The sequence below is a fragment of the Nomascus leucogenys genome, chromosome 12 (assembly GCF_006542625.1).
Source record: "Nomascus leucogenys isolate Asia chromosome 12, Asia_NLE_v1, whole genome shotgun sequence".
Classification (NCBI taxonomy): Eukaryota; Metazoa; Chordata; class Mammalia; order Primates; family Hylobatidae; genus Nomascus; species Nomascus leucogenys.
The window spans coordinates 31,716,172-31,739,180 of record NC_044392.1 but is presented as its reverse complement, the minus strand read 5'-3'; the positions used below and the strand labels follow the sequence as shown (position 1 = coordinate 31,739,180).

Genomic DNA, 23,009 nt, shown 5'->3' with positions numbered 1-23,009 from the left:
ATGCAAAAAGAATGAAGAACTTTGATCCATTCCTCACTCCATATACAAAAATTAACTCAAAATGTATTACAACCTTAACTAAACTCTGAGACTATACAACTTCTAGAAGAAAACATATGAGAAAATAATTGTAACCTTTAGTTAGGAAAGGATTTCTTAGATACAATACCAAAACCATGATCCAAAAAACACTAAGTTGGAATTCATAAAAATGTAAAATTCTGCTCTTAAAAAGATACTTTAGGAGAACAAAATTTCTGCAAATCATGTACCTGATAAATGCTTATATCCAAAACATATAAAGAATAGATATAAAACAATCCAATTTAATAATAAGGCAAAAGTTATGAAGGCACACTTCAATAAACATAAAGAGATGGCAGATAAGCACATCAAGAGATGCTCAACATTAATCAGACACTAGGGAAATTCAAACCAAAACCACATACATTCATGGTGAGAATATAGAAACAGCTATTAGAGAAAAACATTTGGTAGTTTCTTACAAAGTTAAACATACACCTATCCTATGACTCAGCCATTCCATCATTAGGTATTTAAGAGAAAAGAAAGTGTATGTCCATACAAAGACTTGTAAAAAATGTTCACAGCAGCATTAAAATTGCCCAAAACTGGAAATATTCTAATGATCATCAACAGGTGAATACAAGCAAATACTATTCAATAACAAAATGGAATAAACTATTGATAAATGCAATAATATGGATGAATCTTTAGTTATGCTGAGTAAGACAAAAACGCATACATACTATATGATTTCATTTATATAAAACTCTAGAAAATGCAAACTAAGCTAAAGTGACAGAAAGCAGTTCAGTGATGACTTGAGAATGAGGAAGAAGGCAGAAGGAAGAAGGAAAGGGAGAGATTGTAAAGATGCATGAGGAAATTTTGGGAGCGAGAGATATGTACTTTATCTTGATTACGGTCATCATTTCATGGGTATTTACATATGTTGAAATTTATCAAATTATATACTTTAAAACTATACAGTTTATTATCTATCAGTTATACCTCAATAAGGCTAAGAGAGTATATAATATTTGCATAAATAAAATATTTGGTTAGAAACAGAGCTTAAAGTTTTGCATGTTAAAAAAGCCAAATTAGTTCTTTGAAACTTTTACATGAAAACAATTGCTTTCTTGAGATCTGATGCATTTTGGATTATATGCTAACATAGATAATACCTATTATTTTCTAGCATATTTTAAAATGAACTTTTGAAAATCTGACATTTTCTCCAACAGGTTGAAGTAAATTACTTGGCTTCAAATATTTACAAAACTCAGTGTAGTTAAAATTGCTAATAATCTTCACAGGATGAAAATATTTTCAGAGTTAACAAGTATTTCCACGTACGAAGTTAGTCAAACACCAATAAACTACATGAATCATCAAATAGTCAAGTATAAAGCAGGACTTAAATTCATACTTAAAAGCCCCATGTCATTATCAGTAGCCATTGTAAGATTTTACATCTTATCAATAACCAAGAAACCATACTATTGAAGTTTTAAATATCTTAATAAAGCTAGAGACAAGGAATTCTTTTCCATTAAACAAGAGAAATATTTTAAAATTTTTATATCAATTTCCTAGGAAAGCAACAAAATAATTCACTTTATAAAACAAGTAAGTTAGGACTGAAGAGACAAAGATTGATATCATTGAAAAGGTCACACACTGGATTAAAAAATCCTTTCTTAGGAAATAAATAATAAGTATAAAAACACTTAGGAACTAAATGGGGAAAAATAGTAGAGTGAAATTTAAAACATTACCCGTGTTAAAGACAGACAAACTTGTAGCATATTAACATTTATAGAACTTTCAGTCATTCTCACATTAGCTTTACAGGTATGATAAAAAGTGAACAAAACAAATGTATTTGGAGTAAGTATTTTGTTGCTTTCCTCATTGCTTAGGAATTCTTACCTCGTAATAGCTGTTCCTGTTTTACCACAAGCCCCTGGTACTTTTTAAAGGTTTTTTCATAATCCTTTCTCAAGGTTTGGTTTTCAGGGTCTTCATCAAGTAAACAACTTGTTAAGGATCATCCATACTCATTGAAGCAAAAAAAATCTACTGATAAATTCTATGAACAACAGCACTATTAAATTTTATGTGCAACTTTATCCAGTTATTTTTCTCACCGAAAGTTTAATTAAAATGTTCTCTGCATAATAATTGTGCTGTAACAGCACTTCTTATCTAAGTGCTCATGGATTCCCTGGGAGTCTTTGGGTGAACAAACTTTTTTATGTAGCCCACAGCTAACATCATATAGATGTTTGAACCTCACCAAATACTTGAATTCCCAGAAACTGTATGTGAATGTTTTATATAGGTGCACAAGTCTATAACTTTCAACAGATTATCAAGTGGGTCCACGAACCAAAAAATTTACTGCCTCAGAGAGTGATTTAGTTACTAAGAACACTGGATTTTACTTCAGACAGATGCCCAGAATATTCAAAGGATATAGATTAAATCTAAAGCTTTTGTAGCAGCCTTTTCAGACTAGAGATGCCAAGAAAGAACTAACCCAAACTTAAGGGTAAACAAATTTTAAAAATCACATCTTTTGGTCCCAAATCGTCCCCTGGACTTCTTGCAAAAATAATCAGTTACTTCAGTATCCCCAAGCATATGAGTCAAGCATATGACCCCAGAATATGAGTCAATGCAGCTGACCTTGTTGAATACCACTTGTATCAAAATACAAAGAAATTGAGGACATAATAAATAGTAACATATCAGGAGAAATGACCAGAATTCTGATGTCATTTTTATATCCCTTCAATTACCATAATCTGTTGAGTCTAAGATACATTTTCCTCACATCTTAACATCTCCAAAACTGGATGTGTCTTATAATCCCTGATGTGTCATAGTTTAATTGAAAGCATATGTTCCTCTCCTTGCACTTAATTAAACAATAGTGAATCTTAAAATTAATGGTGTCTGACATAGAAATACAATATGTCCTAAGATATCAGTTTTTGTCACCAAACAATAACAACATGCAAATTCATGATTGCTAAAGAGTTCCACTAGTGGTTCCCTCCATACTTCTCCAGTTTAAATAAATTTTGGGTACCACTGAAGTATTCAGGAGTCTTGTGACTCCAGAACTGATGTAAAGTCTCTAGGATTCTTGGGTTGTTGATGTAGTTGAGTCACTATCAATCTAGATGCCAGAAGTTTATGGTATGCATAGAAAATTTATAAACCTGAAAATATTCTAATTAAGAAAAGTCAAAGCTTGCGTGTGGGTGTGGATTTTATAGTATCTTGGAGTTCCATGTGACAATAATAAAAACCTGAGTGATTTTGTACATGATAACCAGAATTAACGTACTACAACATAGATTAAATTGAAGCCTCAGGGTTTCCAGAGGCCAAAATTAATGTAAAAGTAAGGTCCACTTTTGCACAAAGCAGAATTAAAAATGTATGATATTCTGCAAAACAGGAATAAAGTTTTCACTTTTTAAAAGACATAATAAACACTTGATTCAAAGGAAAGTTACCAGCATACCTAATTGATCTGCAAAACACATCATGTTTGAACAGATATGAATTAACCAGGGGCCTTCGATCTAGAAGCATTGAGTTTAGAGCGTAAAATATGATAAACATCTTCAAATATGAGAAGAATTATGATGTTGAAGAGAATAGCCTTATTCCATATTGCTTTAGTATGCAATACTAGAACCAATGGCTAGAAGTTATTGGGGAATGGACTTCAGTGCACCAAGGAAAAGACTATTATAATAAACAGAATGCTAAACCACAGGATGGGTGAAATAAATAAACATTGACATTGTTAAAGAGGAGCCTATGTAATAGCATTTGCCAGGGAAGTTGCAGAAAATATTTTTATATTTGCAAGATAGGTTAAAACAGATACCTAAGTTTCCTTTCACAGGTTCTATCATTCTATAGGCCTTTCAAATTTTTATTTATTAACAACAGTATTTTTGTACTTTCCTAGAAAAATAGAACTTTTAACCAGGTTCATCACCAAATTTACACCCATTCTAATCGAAGTCACCTTAGTACTCATATAGAAGTATATAAGCAGTAGTGGTGGGCCAGGCTTCAACTAACCAAAGGATCTTAGTGGATGTAATGACGTAATCACTTAGAGGCTCACCTACTAAGTTACCCGACACAACCATTACCTGCTCCTTCTACCTCATTAACTAATAAAGGTTGTGAAGAGACAAAAAGTGAATGTCAAACTGTATTCATTTTGATAGTTTCAATCTACTTCTTAACCTTCAATAACACACTCCTGCATTGTTTCCAAGTAATGCAATTAACAATTTTTAAAAAAGAAAAAAGAACAAAACCATCCCACCCATCCAAAACTTACAGCAAAAGGCAACAGAGGATTCAAATGCCACTCTAAAAGGATATCAGCTTTCTTCTTCTTTGAGAGTTCTTCTTGCCAAAGCTCATGTCTTTTTAACTCATGATCGATAATATTCATACACAGAGCTCCAATTTTATAGTGAGTAATAAGTCCATGAAACTGAGAAAAGCTTTAAAGAAGACATTTTAATATATATTTAAAAGAATACATTTTATGGGTACAGGAAATTTGTTTTTGGTGATCACTGGTACAAACCATGTAGAAAATAAATTTCATATACATATTTTAATAAATGAATAGATCCACAATACACTACGAAGACTTGCGATTATAAAATTACTTTAAATATATCACACTACTCTTACCTAAAATACATTTTTAAGAAGTTAGAAAGTAGACATTTTTTGTAACTAACCACCATATTAACTACTCAGATATTCACAATAGATTTTTAGATTATTGTCTAACAAAACTAATAATGTAGCAATACTAGACATACATTTTACTTAAAGTATAAAATTGACATTGGAGAATTAGTAAAGTACTAGTAATGAGTTTTACATGTTTTCTAGACAATACATTAATCCAAGTATTTATTCAATAAATATTTATTTGCTAATACTAGCACATTTTTAGAACAGAAGCAGCAATTCTCTAGGAATTGGCTAGAAACTTTTCATAATGTCTTAAAAAATATCTTCTTTCTTAAGGATATATGTGTATAAATAATAAATACGAATACATAACAGGTATGTGTTTGCACATACATGCGTATATATAACAGTAACATTTACTGAGCACTTACTCTGGGTCAGGCTTTATTCTAAGTATTTTAATTTTTAATTCATTTAATCCAAAACACTATCCAAAGAGGGTGCCACTATTACTATCCAAATTTTACTCATAAGGAAACTGAGGCATGAGTGGGTATAGACTAAATGAAAGATAGAATAACAGATAGCAAGACAGACAATGGGAAACAGGAATAAGAATTCAGCAGTAGAGCATAGGCAGACACATAGAAAAACAGAACAAGTGATCTACAAATTGAATCAATGACACAGACAAAGAGCAATAAGATACAGTAGTCTTTTTATTTAATAATTTTTATACTTACCTGGAAAAACAAAAAAAGATGTAAATTATGTTTGTAGCTAACTCGACACTTTGCTTCCAGTCTTCTCTCAGGACCCTTGCTAATGCACCAAGGGCAGTTTCTAAAGAAAAAGGAGAGGTACCGAAATGATCATTCTCCTTGCTCTGGTATAAAGGGTGATTGGTTTTAAATGTCTAGTTATTAATAAATAACAAAGCTAAGATAGAACTGGGACAAAAAGTAGGATGCTTCTTTCCAATACAGACAGCTCATTTTAAAACTAAAATGTAATTTTACTTAAAGATATGTAACATGCTGCTTCAAGTATATACTGTACACAGAAATAATCAAATATGATTTAGATAAAGTGACATACGTTACAGTGACAATAAAATAATTTAAAAGTCTTTCATTTCTTAATTTAATAACCTTAAATTAAGAACTGTAATCTTAATTTGTAAGATTAAGAACTAATCTTATTACTGGAGTACTGATTTTTTTCTTTTTAACATCTGATTTAATGTATTTGATAATATGAAAAAAACTTAAATAAGTCTAGAAAAAAATGAGCAGGTTAGTAGACTAACACTAGTTCCATTAATGCAAATTAAAAACCAAATAAAATCTATACACAGAAAAATAAATTTAATATTTCAGTATCACACGGAATTTATGCTAGTAGCCACAAACGAAACAAAAAGCTTTCACAAAATTAACTTTCAGGTAGCTTAAGAAACATTTCTGCTAAAATTTTCTCTTGAGGAAATGAAAATTATAAGTATAAAGTAATGATGCTAGTTTCAAATCAGGTTGGTACATGGCATACAAATTCTTAAAACAATTAAAATAAAATAAAATATCCGTATGTTAAAATATAGAAATCATAATTCCACTGTTCTTAATAGATACTCAGGATTTACAATAGTACTTTATGGACTGCATTATGAGTATTTATTATGATAATGAAAATGTTCCATATTTGAGCTTTCTGGCTATTCAGACTATGAACAAAAATTGATTGCATTAGTTATGAAACCACGTAGTGACAAATTTTTTAGCAAATTAAAAATCATCCTGTGATAGCATTTCACAGTATTATTCACATTCACAATGTAGAGAACTGGAATAGTATATGCTTTGCAAAGAATTATTTTGGAGTCACATAAATAGCTTGGCAATGCATATTAACATGCAAAGCCTCCAAAAAGTCCTATTTAATAAATAATCTGGTGTAGCTTTGTTCAATGTAGTAATTCCCAAAAGTATTTGACCATTATAATCCAGAGAAAATAATATTTCTTAAAATACTAGCCCATACAGAAGTGTTCTATAATGTCATAAATTTAGGCATAGGTTTAGTGACCTATTTACAAAATTTTATTTCATTTTTCTCCTTAGAACAGAATAGAGAAACATCTCAATTAAAATATAGTTACAGGAGTTGTACACAGTTTACTGAGAAACAGCTAAAAGAAAATATAGTTTACAAGAGGTCAAAAGACAATCCAAAATTAATTTCTACATTGAATGCAATCATAATCAAAATCCCATTATGTCTTTTCACAGAATATGATGAAGTAATCTCAAAATATGTAAGACAAATGTGCAAGACCAGTAAAGCCAATTCTGGGGGGAAAGAAAGCAATTTGGAAAATTTTTCCTACATATTCTAAAGTTCAAGTCAAAATACAAAACAACACAGCAATAGTGTGGTATTGGTATGTAAATCATCAAATAAACCAATGGAACAGAAGGAGAGGGAACACTAAAACAATTTCATGAAAATATGGAACAGTACCTGCCACAGAATAAGTTTTCAAGAATTATCTATTTCATAAAAGAATGGCAAGCATACAGCAGAAAAGGCATTTGGAATACTTATTTGAAAGTACTGATTGGCAAAACTATTGATTTGAATTATTTTATCCAGGTATTTGGCAACAACCAGAAAGGCATTCTCTCTCATGTAATGCAAATCAGATAATAAACACATCTTTCCTATTTTGTTTTTGGCAAATGTATAATCAGAAAACTATGCATTTAAAATGATTTTATAGGCAGGGTGCGCGGTGGCTCACGCCTGTAATCCTAGCACTTTGGGAAGCTGAGGTGGGTGGATCACCTGAGGTCGAGAGTTTCAGATCAGCCTGACCAATATGGTGAAACCCTGTCTCTACTGAAAAAAAAAACACACACACACACAGGGCATGGTGGCACGTGCCTGTAATCCCAGCTACTCAGGAGGCTGAGGTGGGAGAATTACATGAACCCGGGAGGCGGAGGTTGCAGTGAGCCGAAGGTCGCAGTCAGCGGAGATCGTGCCACTGCACTCCAGCCTGGGCAACAGAGGGAGACTCTGTCTCAAAAACAAAAACAAAACAAAACAAAAATGATTCTATAGTGGTGTTACTGAGAAAAGGGTGTTAAAAACATTCTGTCTCCTTTTCTTGTTAGAAAGTACCAAGTACTTCTAGTGAAAGGAAAGCAAACACTTGATGTGAAATTCAATCTCAATGAAACTGCAAGGATTAATAGCTTTCCCTGTGCTACTGAGAAAAAACTAATATTGGAACTTTAATAAAACCTGATACATATATTTATGCAAATGTCTAAAGTTTGATCTTATATCCCACTTGAAACAATAAAAAAGCTTCCCAGAGTAGAAGAAAGAAAAGGTATAGTACCATTAATGCTTAATTTTCCTTGTTTACATTAAATGGTTTGTGAATTTTCCAGAGAATATTTAAATGCTACACTCTCAATTTAAGAAATCTGAGTAAGAAAGAAAGAAAGAGCTGGAAAATATATGCAGTCTTAAGTTTTTTATAAATAATTATAACTTATTCCTCTATTATAATTAAACATGTTTTATAGTAATCACCATTCAATAGTAATTCTTCCAAGTTATCAGGATTTCGAGCAAGCTGCAGGATCAAAGCAGAACCCCGAACCTTGTCAGGAATATCTTCATATAATAACTCAATATATTCATCCATGTCATTAATGTTAGCAACTTCATCAATCTGAAACAAAGGAAGAGGCAGAAATTACTCATCAACAATGCTCAACAGATCCACTGTCAAAGAAATGATATTTTGTGATCAATATACTGGCCTTTATAACAACACACAAATTTCCAAAGAACTCGTAGTAGCCATCTTTTTGGATATGGAAATTTTAGACCTTTAGACCTAGGACTCTAATACAAAACCCCATGATAAAATGAGATGTATATAAACTTTAAAAATTGTCTATCAATATAAAGTATCTTAAATGTAACACAAAATAGTTGTATCTACTACAGTAGATTAAACAATATTTCAAAACATATTACAATAAGAATATGTAAACATTTTTACCCATCATTTATCAAAATTAACTGTCTAGAAAGCACACCTAGCCAGGCACAGTGGCTCACAGCTACAATCCCAGCACTTTGGGAGGCCGAGGCGGGCAGATCACAAGGTCAGGAGTTTGAGACGAGCCTGACCAACATGGTAAAACCCCGTCACTACTAAAAATACAAAAATTAGCTGGGCATGGTGGCACATGCCTGTAATCCCAGCTACTCAGGAGGCTGAAGCAGGAAAATCACTTGACCTGGGAGGCGGAGGTTGTGGCGAGCCGAGATAGCACAAAAAAAGCAGAACCAATACTTTTTGTCTTTTTCAATTAAATAATGATTTTCTACCTTTTTCAGGTACCTCTGAGTTAAGTCATTGTTTTTAAATACCACATGTGCTTAATGTGATTGTGTGTGTTATTGATGGAAAAAGGCAGTATCTTATAATCCAGTCCTCTGTTAGATCAGAATGCATGCAGTCTTACCTCCATTCCTTCAAAAGGAGGTGGATCTTTAGGCTTGCTTGATTTTTCTTTTTTCTCTGTAAAAAGATTTTTTTTTTAATAAGGAGAATTAGGTTTTTAGGGTTTCTAGGTAATTTTTATTTTCAGCAGCTGAGTTTAATTCTAGCTAAACTGGGGATATTAAAACTAAATAGTTTATGAAATAATCTCTTCTCAATGTATAAAAATGCTCATATACAATCCATTTGATCTAATGAGGATATCACGGAGAGTATAAATTAATAAAATCTATAACTAATCACCAACTTCCTCCTTGGTTAACTTTTTGGGTATGTAAGGTATACAGTTAGACTTGCCAACAAGAAGCAAAATAGTCTGTTCTAACTGTCCTCTTTTCCCGTCCTAATTCAAATTTAAGGTAGGAATAGGAAAATCAATAAGGGAAAGAAAAAAGTATGACTTGAGTAATATAAAAACTGAAATGAAAATTAACAAAGCTGAAAGAAATAAAAATTGATAAATTTAAAACCTAAGATATAGAATAGTTGTTAACGAGTTCTTTTTTAACAAGTAAAATTAAGGTCATAAATTAAAAGGCAAATATTTATTACTTGTGTTAATTAAATCCTCACTTATTCCCAAATAGTTATCCAAAGGTATTGAACATAAGTTTGAGCCATTCATTTATATTGAATTATCTGATTAATGGCATAATTTCATTTTTTTAACAAAAAAACTATCAAATATACTTTATGGATCTGGATCATAAGTCTAAGTAATGTATGTACATTAAAGTAAGTTAGAATGTTATCAAAATTTTTGATTCCACAATTAGCAAATAAATATATGATAGAATTAGTCATTATTTTCAGAGGACAGTACCCATTCTGTATAAGCTCATACATTCCCAACAGCTTAATTCTGCTTCAAACAGATAATTTACTAAGACAGTGGTTTTAATTATGCAAAAAAAATCACTGAATGTAATGAATCAAATAAGTATTATTATTTTGTTTCAATCACTTTTAAGATAAGGTTTCTGGCTTTGGAATACTGCTTACCAAGTAAAAGAGTTTTAACAAAGAAAACCAATAGTTTTATAAAAAGTGTATATTTACTATACACTTCCTAAAGCATTTCCTATGTCTTCAATTATTAATAATACTCTATCCAGATAGAGAAAATATTGATTTGAATTATTTTATCCATGTATGATGACATGGAAATTTTTTCATATTCCTCTAACTTCTGGGGAGCAAGATAAAACCACTGATTTGCCCTGAAAACTCAGTGAAAGAGTTTTTACTAGTTCAGAGATATTTTATTCTAAATGCCTTCAGAATTATATTAATGTGGCACTAGGAAAGATCAACTATACTGTACAACCTACAATAAGTAGACACAGATCTTAAAAGACTACCAGATTTGCTTTTCTACTTGGATTTATTGCACTATGCGATCTCTCACCATTTACAGACATCTTAACAAGAATATTCTACCAACAAAATATCTAATAAAAATCTTCCTTGATAATATTTTCCTTATCTACACAGTACTTAACTGAATGCCAGCTATGTGATTCGAAGCAATCATGTTCAAAATGTCTATTTTTGCTTTTTTTTTTTTTTTGAGATGGAGTCTCGTTCTGTGCCAGGATGGAGTGCAGTGGCACAGTCTTGGCTCACTGCAACCTCTGCATCCTGGGTTCAAGTGATTCTCCTGCCTCAGCTTCCTGAGTAGCTGGGATCACAGGTGCGCACCACCACGCCCAACTACTTTTGTATTTTTACTAGAGATGGGGTTTCACCATGTTGGCCACGATGGTCTCAATCTCTTGACCTCATGATCCGCCCGCCTCGGCCTCCCAAAGTGCTGACATTACAGGCATGAGCCACCACACCCAGCCCTTTCTGCTTTTAAATAAATTTACAAGCATTTAATTCATTCAACAAATACATGTTGATCATCTATGTTAGATACTGTATTCACAGCTAATAAAAGTATATATTAAGTACAAGGCATTTTATTTGCTGTGGATGAAGAGAGACTAATTTGAAAAAATTCCAAACAAAATTTTCTTTTTTTTCCCTACTTAGTCCAATCAAAACTTGAGCACTGATACATTATTTTAAGAGCACCAGCTGGGCACAGTGGCTCATGCCTGCGATCCCAGCACTTTGGGAGGCCGAGGCAGGAGGATCGCTTGAGCCCAGGAGTTTGAGACTAGCCTAGGCAACATAGTGAGACCTCGTCTCTACAAAAAATGTAAAAAATTAGCCAGGTATGGTTACAATTTAGTGGTGAACTCTTAAAGGGATACCCCTCGTAGGCATCTGCCTGTGGCTCAGTGACCTCTTGACATTTCAGAGGTCCGGAAATGAGTCCAAGCGGCTGCCTGGCTTCTTTAAGCCAGGGGCTGTCTCTGGTGCCTCCCTTGCCAGCAAGTCATTGCCGACCTTCACATAAGCTTGCTTGGAGTACAGAAACAGTTTCTGAATCTGAAAGACTTCTCCAGTAAGTATTCCCAAGCGCAATCGACATCCCTTTTGCCTTCTCCTGATCGTTGGCCTCCTTAAAGGTCCTGTTCCCTCTTCAGAAGTCCTGCTGACCCTTCCCAATCTGTAAAAAGGGCCCTGTTTAAGGGGAATTTCCCCATTTGGAAGGAGAATAAAGGGCAATGTGTGGGGGAAGTACTCTTGGGCGATTTGGTTTCAGTTATGAAACCTGGTTTTAGAGTTCTGACTTATCGGGTTCTCATGTCTGTTCTTATCTTGTCCTGTTTGTGTGTGGGGAACCCAGAAGGAAACATTAGCAGAAGTTCAGTGGGCCTAACGGGTGGAAAGAGGGGTCTGTTTTATCTGTTTTGCTAGGTTAAAACTTGGATATTGAGCCAAGTAACTGGTGTTTGTCTTTGTTATGTGCATATTGTAATTTTGTCTCGGTTGATATGGGAAAAGCTAACTTAATCCCTCCTACCTCAAGCAGCCCCTTGGATTATATCTTGCAAAACTGGGCAGCTTTCACCTATGAACCCATGAAAACAAAGAAAATGGTTTTCTTTCATAATCAGCAAGCAGGGTGATCAAAGCTCTGCTCTTTTGGAAGCCACAGTTTAAGAGAATCCAGGAACCTGACAAGCTGGCAACAGGGTAATAAGAATCATTTACCAGTCAGGTTCCTGATCTCTCTGTGTGAAATCTAGCTGAGCAAAAAGTAAAAAATCACTGTCTCCTGCAAGGTTTTGATTAATAGGAGAAAAAGATGTGTATGACTAGTCTTGGGAAATATTGACTGTAGTGTACTTTTTGGTTTATGAATATTCATATTGTTCCCTTTCTTTCCAGAAATAATCTTTTCTTTGTCTTTCTGTGTTCTTCATAAAGAGGAGGTACTAATTGAGGGTTCCTCTCACCTTGTTTTATGTCCTTGAAAACGACCTGTGACTGAGTGGGAGCTCCATGAAACAGAACAATTCCTTTATACTATATACTCTGGTTTCAACAGTTACTTCATTTTGCTCTTCTTCTACATTGGCTACCTTCTTGGAGACCACAGGTTACAGAGGCATTTTATATTGCCCTGACATAATTTTCCACTTCTGTGGGTAGCTTCGAGGCTAGTGACCTGAGCTCACACAGACCCACATCTGAGCTTTCTCTAGCCTTAAGGCCCAACCCAGCAATTCCTTTTACTTTCATTTTAGCCATTATAGGTAACAATAACCAAGGAATTGAATATTACGCTTTTTTCATATTAGTTTGCATTTCCTTATGCATCCAGTGAACCAACTCCTCAGAAGTTGTATCCATCTCCAAATTCACTGTAACTTTTACCTTTAGTAACTAGGCATAGCCTAGCTGCAGTTCTATGCCATGGATGACCACATGGTCACCCAGGAATCAAAGGTTCCTTATCCTCCATCCTTTTATTTTATAGATTAATATCATCAGCTCCCTAAGGAACCTGTACTGAAATGGATTATGAGAGTAACTAATTTGGGAGCAGTGTCTTTGGTTTCAAAATGCTGCAGAGTGAAAGAACATGTTTGGGTTGGTACGGTACCCACTGCTCACTGTTAAACAATTGCAAAGGGTTATGCATGATCCAGAAAAACAGGACATTATTAGTGAGGAAACAGTTAGCCTAATGAACTGGATAAAAGCCACTGTAAGGTCTCTTTACCCGAGAAAGGAGACTGTCCGACTCCACCTATAACTGCCAAGTGGAGTACCCCAGATGAAGCAGCTAATGTGGTTTGTATGCAAGCCATATGGGACTGGCATTATGAGGACAGGGATATTCACGCCTTGAATATGCCCATTACCCAGGTCATGGTCAGCTTCTCCTCATGGGTCTTACAGATGCTAACAGAAAATATTAGGTTAGTTAACATGGGAATGGTGAAGGGTAGAGGGGAGGGTCAAAGGACTCATTCCAGGAAGATGAGAAGTTTTAAACAGTTAACAAGAAATATGATGAATGAAGAAAACATTGATAGGAGTAAAAATAAGAGGAAAAGAAAAGGGGAGAGTCATGGGTCTCATCCCAGCAGAGTGAAAATCTTTAGACAGTTATTAAGAAATTGAATGAATAAAATGGAAATTGATGGGGTTGAAAAAAAGGCCTTAATTGCTGGTTCCCCAAATATTAAAGGGTACCAAATCAGTTTTCTGTACTTACCCCAATTGGAGACATTTTTTAAAAAAATCAGAAGACAAAGATCAGAGATGAGAAAACTGACCAAAAATTGCCTGGGGATGATGTTGAGGTGATTAATGAACACAAAGATTGACTAAAAAGTCTTGGTCACTTAGCTAAACCCTCTGCTGGGAACCCAAATCCCTTTTCACAGGAGAGGGTAAAATGGTCTGGGAGTGAAGAGAAATTCCCAGGACCAGAACATAAAATGTAAGGGTGGATAGGATGATCAAAGTTGAAATGTTTATATAGGCTTTTTGTAAAGTAATTGTGTATTTTTTTTTTATTTTATTATTATTATACTTTAAGTTTTAGGGTACATGTGCACAATGTGCAGGTTTGTTACATATGTATACATGTACCATGTTGGTGTGCTGTACCCATTAACTTGTCATTTAGCATTAGGTATATGTCCTAATGCTATCCCTCCCCCCTCTCCCCACCCCACAACAGTCCCCGGAGTGTGATGTTCCCCTTCCTGTGTCCATGTGTTCTCATTGTTCAATTCCCACCTATGAGTGAGAACATGCAGTGTTTGGTTTTTCGTCCTTGCGATAGTTTACTGAGCATGATGATTTCCAGTTTCATCCATGTCCCTACAAAGGACATGAACTCATCATTTTTTATGGCTGCATAGTATTCCATGGTGTATATGTGCCACATTTTCTTAATCCAGTCTATCGTTGTTGGACATTTGGGTTGGTTCCAAGTCTTTGCTATTGTGAATAGTGCCACAATAAACATACATGTGCATGTGTCTTTATAGCAGCATGATTTATAGTCCTTTGGGTATATACCCAGTAATGGGATGGCTGGGTCAAATGGTATTTCTAGCTCTAGATCCCTGAGGAATCGCCACACTGACTTCCACAATGGTTGAACTAGTTTACAGTCCCACCAACAGTGTAAAAGTGTTCCTATTTCTCCACATCCTCTCCAGCACCTGTTGTTTCCTGACTTTTTCATGATCGCCATTCTAACGGGTGTGAGATGGTATCTCACTGTGGTTTTGATTTGCATTTCTCTGATGGCCAGTGATGATGAGCATTTTTTCATGTGCTTTTGGCTGCATAAATGTCTTCTTTTGAGAAGTATCTGTTCATGTCCTTCGCCCACTTTTTGATGGGGTTGTTTTTTTCTTGTAAATTTGTTTGAGTTCATTGTAGATTTTGGATATTAGTAATTGTGTATTCTTTACCTTAATGTCTTATGAAAATGGATATTGTATCTGACTAGGGGATGTTTCCTCTACCTAGTACTATAAAACTGAAGGCATGAAAATCTGCCCTTCAAGCTATAATTAACTGGACATACCAAAATGGGAACCAATAAGATTGCCTGAGCCCACAGAATATAGAATAGAAGCTGGAGTGCTGGTAAGAACAAATTCTCCACTTGATAGCCTTTTGTGGAACGTTTACTGAGGCTTATAGCAAAAGTCTGTGAGCACATCCCAATGATGACTACTGTGACTCTGGACTAGAGAATTTCCACTTAAGAGGCATTTACTGCCTTGTTATAGGACATTAACTGAAGACATTCTATGGTGGAAGGACATAAAATGATCATGACATCTGAAATACCCATGCTATTTCAGGCAATGTCAGAAACAGGCTAACTGGGGTCAGCAGTGCCCAGAAGAGTTCCATAATAAAATGGAGATACTTTGTATATGATCATGCTACTTGGGAAATTCAAGGAGGAGATACTCATGAGCAGGGAGCCTCTTTTTCCCCAGGACTGACTCTGAAACTGTGTGAGAAGCTGCAGGATTCTACAGTGCCCATTAAACAGCTCTTACCTGACCAGCAAAGAGCTGCCTGGTTTATGAATGGCAATTCCAAGGTGAACAGACAACATTCTGTTTGGAAGTCTGTTACTCTGACTAAAGAGGAGTCAAGAAAACTTTTTTTTTCTTTTGAGCTATTTATAGCTTTTGACAAGTAAAGTATATCTTTATGAGCAAAATTTGCCTTTTTACCTGACTTCTCACAAATGTGGAAACTTCATTCATAAGTATTCTTATTTTACGGCAATATAGTTATTTGCATACATTCAATAAGAATCTGCTTTCTTTGGTAGCAGGACACAATTGGAGATGCTAGCTACTTTACCAAGGCTTTGACTGGATTGGCATATTTTCAGATATGACCAGACTGCTTTGAGGAGTTGACGTTGACTTTATAGAGCCAATCAGAGCACCTCGGAAAGACTAGCCTTCTACCTTGTCTACGTAGTTTCTTTATAGTGTTCCTCAACTGTGGTAAGTAAAAAATGTTACTTTCAACAGATCCAGAAACCTCAAGTTATTTTGGGACCTCCACAAGAGATGAGTGGAGCTCCCAAAATAACCCAATTCATATAGGTATCTGTAGGCAGGGATAAATCCTTGGTTTAGCTAACCTTGAGGCTTTTACAAACTCTAAACTAAGATTCCTTATGGGAAAGTTCCTGCAAAATCAACTTAAAAGAGCCTATGTGGCCAATGAATATTCTTGCCATGTTTTATGCAAATAGTCAAGCCAAGTATAACACTTATTTTGCAAATAAATTGGTCCTACTATAATTTGTCTTTGGTAGAAATGGAATACTAGAGATAAAAATTTTGTTTCAAAAGAAACTATAGTATACCTGTTACTAGATTCTAGTCGTCTATTATTTTTGAGTTTTTATTGTTTTCTACAATTTGAACTAAACCTGAATTCTTTCCTGGCTACAAGTCTTCAAACTAAGATTTTCAAAAATTTCTTCCATTTTTCTGACTTGAACTCTGTTCCAGACAGAAATATAGTTATAACTAAGCATTAATTAGGCTATACTTTAGCCCATTTCCTTGTTGCTAAAGTCACATAGCACTACATACTGACCATTTACATCCCCATTGTTCTTACAGACAGGATCTCCGATGTTAGAATCATAAGGATTTTGCTTAAGGATCATTTAAAATGTTTCTCAGACCCTGAGTTGCAGTGAAACAGCTGACGCCAACCAGTCGGGACACCCTCATAGAGGAATGAAATCAGCATGAGAATACAGCTTCTTCATCATCGTGTCCCATTACTTCACCTTACACTCTTTGACCAATCAACAATCTCCATACTTCAGCCCAGTCCAAAACCCTTAAAAACTCTAGCCCCAAACTTTTCAAGGAGATGGATTTGAGGTTTTCTCTCATCTCCTAGTTTGGTGACCCCCAGATTAAACCTTTAGCTCTGCTGCAAAAAAAAAAGAAACAAAGAGAAAAAAAGATGCATGAAAGTTATATCTTTAGGATAGTCTAAGGCATATGATATATATTTTAACACATAATCCATCCAAATGATAAACAAATATAAAAAAGAAGTTTATAAAATACCAGTCTAGTTGGGGCAGTGAAAATAGGTTTTCTGCCCCAAATTCTCTCCTTTAATTATTCTAGAATCAATATGACAGACATTTCCTTTTTTATTCTTACTTCAGTATATGTGTACACACACAAAACATGAAAAAGAATTAGACCATTTTATGTGGAAGCATCTAATATAAAGCCTACCATGAAAGCAATTAATGCTTATTCTTTATTGTTTACTCATTCATAGCACTGGTGAAAGAAACCTACCCAACATCAAATATCAATAGTTTGATAAACTTTTTTTTATAGTTGCTTGACAAACTATAACCAAACAACTCTGGATTTGCATTAGGAAGCCAGGAATTCTACTACTTACCTTTTCCTGACAATGAATCACGGCGGTTCTGTAGATAGTACAACAGCTGTTCTACCTCATTTAGTTTTGAAGGATGAATGAGTTTACATTCTTCAACCACCTTCCTTGCCAGGGAAGTTATATCCGTGTTGGCATTGAGACTCTTAAGTCGAATGCTGTTAAGTATAACAGAATTTTTCAACTCACATATTATAAAAGTAATAACTTCAATACTACTACTTTAAAATAATTTATAGATTATAAATTATTATAGAGCACCTGGCCATAGACTCTTACTAAAATAAACTATTAGATATAATTAGGCTTAGAAAAATACAAGGCAGTGATTTTCTTTGAAATAGACAAACAAAATAACAAAAGGAACATAAAATCTTTTTCAGACTCTCTAGGCAAGACAGCATATTCAGAGATTCTGTTTTAAAACAGTATTTCTAACATAAAATATATAAAGTCTTTAGCATTATTAAATGTAAGAATCCATACCATCATAAATAAATCATTTTCTTAACCATACCCACAAATGCTAACTTTTTTTCAGCTAGGGACAAGACACAATATTGATATGTTCAGATTCAGTTGTTCCGGTGGTAACTATATAGAAGGTAAAAGCAAAAATAAGTGAGATCCGGCTGGGCACGGTGGTTCACGCCTATAATTCCAGCACTTTGGGAGGCCGAGGCCAGGGGATCACGAGGTCAGGAGTTTGAGACCAGCCTGGCCAATATGGTGAAACCCTGTCTCTAATAAAGATACAAAAAATTTGCCAGGTGTGGTGGTATGTGCCTGTAATCCCAGCTACTCGGGAGGTTGAGGCAGGAGAGTTGTTTGAACTTGGGAGGTGGAGGTTGCAGTGAGCCGAGATCGCACCATTGTACTCCAGCCTGTGCAACAGGGCGAGACTCCGTCTCAAAAAAAAAAAAAAAAAAAAAAAGTGAGATCCACTTTAAGATCTATATGAGGAATTCTGAGGAACAAATGAATACATTTTATACTTAAGTTAGTGCACTAAAAAACAATAATTAGCCAACACCTCCCTCCTTTTAAAGTTAGCCCAGGAGATTCACTGGGAACCCATTAAGAAACCATTATTAAGAGTTTGGAAACAATTGCCTAGTTACACGGATTCAGGGTACCAGGAAGAGGTATAGAGACATAAAATTAGGTTCAAAGTGAAGAGACAACCTGGTGTCAAAAGACTGTCAAGCAGATGCTCCCATGCAAGGTTCTTTTGAAGAAGAGAAAGATGAACAAGCAGCCACTGTGTAGAATTATTTTGTGTTAAAGATGGCTAATTTTTGTTGGAAGACATCAAGGAATTAGAAGGGCAGGAGTGGAGATCTCAGAGCAATGTCCTGTAAGCTTATTATCCATATGTAGATGATTTCTCCTGAAACTATTCCAGCAGAATGACTTAGATATTATTCCCAGCTATATATTCAACCCCAAAACTGGCTCTCCCGGGGTTCTACAAGCTATGTAATAGCTTTTAATAAATTCCTTTTCTGTTTAAATTTGCTAGAGTGCCTTCTAATGGTTTACAAGAAGAACTCTAGCAATATTCTGTCCCTTTATTTCTTCCTTAATTTATCTGAGGTTTTTTTGGTTCCTACCTTTTAAGTTATTTAATTTTATTATATTTTTATATTGTTTTAGCTGCACATCAGAAGGCATAGAAAGAAACGTCAATACAGAGAAAAACTCTAAAAAGACCTCTAGTTTGCTTCCAATTGTTTGCAATTACGAGTAAAACTGCTATAAACATTCAAGTGCACCTTTTTGTGTGAACATGTTTTCAACTCATTTGAAAGAGTTGAAAGAGGCATGAGGAGGGGCCAAGATGGCTGAATAGAAACAGCCTCAGTCTGCAGCTCCCAGTGAGACCAACGCAAAAGGTGGGTGATTTCTGCACTTCCAACTGAGGTACCCAGTTCATCTCACTGGGACTGGTTAGGCAGTGGGTACAACCCATGGAGAGCAAGCAGAAGCGGGGTTGGGGGTGTCGCTTCACCCAGGAAGTGCAAGGAGCTGGGGGACCTCCCTCACTCAGCCAAGGGAAGCTGTGAGGGACTGTGCTACCCGGCCCAGGTACTATGCTTTTCCCACAGTTTTTGCAGTCTGCAGATCAGAAGAATCCTTGGTGAGCCTATACCACCTGGGCCCTGGATTTCAAGCACAAAACTGGGTGGCTGTTTGGGCAGGCACCGAGCTAGCTGCAGGAGTTTTTTTCATACCCCAGTGGTGCCTGGAATCCTAGTGAGACAGAACTGTTCACTCTCCTGGAAAGGGGGCTGAAGCCAAGGAGCCAAGTGGTCTCACTCAGTGAGTCCCACTCTTATGGAGCCCAGCAAGCTATGAACCACTGGCTTGAAATTCTCACTGCCAGCACAGCAGTCTGGAGTTGACCTGGGATGATTGAGTTTGGTGGGGGGAGGTGGGTCTGCCATCAGTGAGGCTGTAGTAGGCAGTTTTCCCCAGACAGTGCTAAGAAGACTGGGAGGTTTGGACTGGGTAGAATTCACCACAGTGTGGCAAAGCAGCTGAGGCCAGACTGCTTCTCTATAGGCCTCCTCACTGGGCAGGGCATCTATGAAGGAAATGCAGCAGCCTTAGGGGCTTACAGATAAAACTCTCATCTCCCTAGGACAGAGAACCTGGCAGGAGGGGTGGCTGTGGGCACAGCTTCAGCAGGCTTAATCTTTCCTGCCTGCTGGCTCTGATAAGAGCAGCTGATCCTGACAAGGGAAATTCTCCCAGCACAGTGCACCGGCTCTGCTAAGGCATAGACTGCCTCCTCAAGTGGGTCCCTGACCCCCATGCCTCCTGACTGGGAGAGACCTCCCAACAGGGGTTGATAGACACCTCATAAAGGAGATCTCTGACTGGCATCAGGCCAGTGCCCCTCTGGGACAAAGCTTCCAGTGGAAGGAGCAGGCAGCAATCTTTGCTGTTTGGCAGCCTCCACTGGTAATACCCAGGAGGACGGGGTCTGGAGTGGAATTGCAGCATACTGCAGCAGACCTGCAGAAGAGGGGCCTGGCTGTTGATAGAAAAACTAACAAACAGAGAGCAACAACAACAACAACATCAACAAAAAACACCCCCCCCCAAAAAAAAAAACCCCATCCAAGGGTCATCAGCCTCAAAGATCAAAGGATAAATCCACGAAAATGAGGAAAAACCAGCACAAAAATGCTGAAAATCCCAAAAAACAGAATGCCTCTTTTCCTCCAAATGATCACAAGTCCTCTCCAGCAAGGGCACAAAACTGGATGGAGAACGAGATTGATGAAATGACAAAAGTAGGCATCAGAAGGGGGGTAATAACAAACTCCTCTGAGCTCAAGAAGCATGTTCTAACCCAATACAAGGAAGCTAAGAACCTTGATAAAAGGTTACAGGAACTGATAACTAGAATAACCAGTTTAGAGAGAAATATAAATGACTTGATGGAGCTGAAAAACACAGCATGAAAACTTTGTGAAGCATACACAAGTATCAATAGCCAAATCGATCAAGCAGAAGAAAGAATATTAGAGATTGAAGATCACCTTGCTGAAATAAGGCATGAAGACAAGATTAGAGAAAAAAGAATGAAAAGGAAAAAACAAAGCCTCCAAGAAATATGGGACTATGTGAAAAGACCAAACCTACAATTGATTGGTGTACCTGAAAGTGACAGGGAGAATGGAACCAGGTTGGAAAATACACTTCAGGATATTATCCAGGAGAGCCTCCCGAGCCTAGCAAGACAGGCCAACATTCAAATTCAGGAAATACAGAGAACACCACTAAGATACTCCTCAAGAAGATAAATCCCAAGACACATAATCATCAGATTCTCCAAGGCTGAAACAAAGGAAAAAATGTTAAGGGCAGCCAGAGAGAAAGGTCAGGTCAACTACAAAGGGAAGCCCATCAGACTAATAGCGGATCTCTCTGCAGAAATTCTACAAGCCAGAAGAGAGTGGGGACCAATATTCAACATTCTTAAGGAAAATAATTTTTAACACAGAATTTAATATCCAGCCAAACTAAGCTTCATAAGCAAAGGAGAAATAAAAACCTTTCCAGACAAGCAAATGCTGAGGGATTCTGTCACAACCAGGCCTGCCTTAAAAGAGCTCCTGAAGGAAACACTAAACATGGAAAGAAAAAACCAGTACCAGCCACTGTAAAAACACACCAAAATATAAAGACCAATGACACTGAAGAAACTACATCAACTAACATGCAAAATAACCAGCTACCAGCATGATGACAGGATCAAATTCACATATAACAATATTAACCTTAAATGTGAATGGGCTAAATGCCTCAGTTGAAAGACACAGACTGGCAAATCGGATAAAGAGTCAAGACCCATTGGTGTGCTGTATTCAGGAGACCTATCTCATGCAAAGACACACTTAGGCTCAAAATAAAGGAATGGAGGAATATTTACCAAGCAAATGGGGAAAAAAAAAAAGCAGGGATTGCAATTCTAGTCTCTGATAAAACAGACTTTAAACCAACAAAGATAAAAAAAGACAAGGCATTATTACATAATGGTAAAGGGTTCAATGCAACAAAAAGACCTAACTCTCCTAAATATATATGCACCCAATACAGGACCACTCAGATTCACAAAACAAGTTCTTAGAGACCTACAAAGAGACTTAGATTCCCACACAATAATAGTGGCAGACTTTAATACCCCACTATCAATATTAGACAGATCAACAACACAGAAAATTAACAAGGATATTCAGGACTTGAATTCAGCTCTGGATCAAGTGTACCTAATAGACATCTACAGAACTCTCTACCCCAAATAAACAGAATATACATTTTTCTAAGTGTCACATGGCACTTATTCTAAAATCGACCACATAACTGGAAGTAAAGCAATCCTTAGCAAATGCAGAAGAACGGAAATCATAAGAAACAATCTCTCAGACCACAGTGCAATCAAATTAGAACTCAGGATTAAGAAACTCACTGAAAACCGCATAACTACATGGAAACTGAACAATCTGGTGCTAAATGACTCCTGGGTAAATAAAAAAATTAAGGCAGAAGTAAAGAAGTTCTTTGAAACCAATGAGAACAAAGAGACAACATATCAGAATCTCTGGGACACAGCTTAAGCAGTGTGTAGAGGGAAATTTATAGCACTAAATGCCCACATCAGAAAGGTGGAAAGATCTGAAATTGACACCCTAATATCAAAATTAAAAGAACTAGAGAAGCAAGAGCAAACAAAGTCAAAAGCTAGCAGAAGACAAGAAATAACAAAGATCAGAGCAGAAATGAAAGA

The 23,009-nt window shown here is 35.9% G+C and overlaps 1 protein-coding gene across 3 annotated transcripts in view; it reads right to left on the bottom strand.

The window, feature by feature from the left end:
• KIFAP3 (kinesin associated protein 3) overlaps positions 1-23,009 on the bottom strand; it is a 163,987-nt gene that overhangs the window by 117,816 nt on the left and 23,162 nt on the right. For all 3 annotated transcript variants that reach the window (XM_030823994.1, XM_003258855.3, XM_003258856.3), the window contains exons 3-8: positions 17,714-17,868; positions 9,330-9,385; positions 8,383-8,524; positions 5,523-5,622; positions 4,450-4,574; positions 1,960-2,058 (exon numbers count right to left, since the gene is read on the bottom strand). In XM_030823994.1, coding sequence (XP_030679854.1) covers positions 1,960-2,058; positions 4,450-4,574; positions 5,523-5,622; positions 8,383-8,524; positions 9,330-9,385; positions 17,714-17,868 — 677 coding nt within the window. The remainder of the gene's footprint in view (positions 1-1,959; positions 2,059-4,449; positions 4,575-5,522; positions 5,623-8,382; positions 8,525-9,329; positions 9,386-17,713; positions 17,869-23,009) is intronic.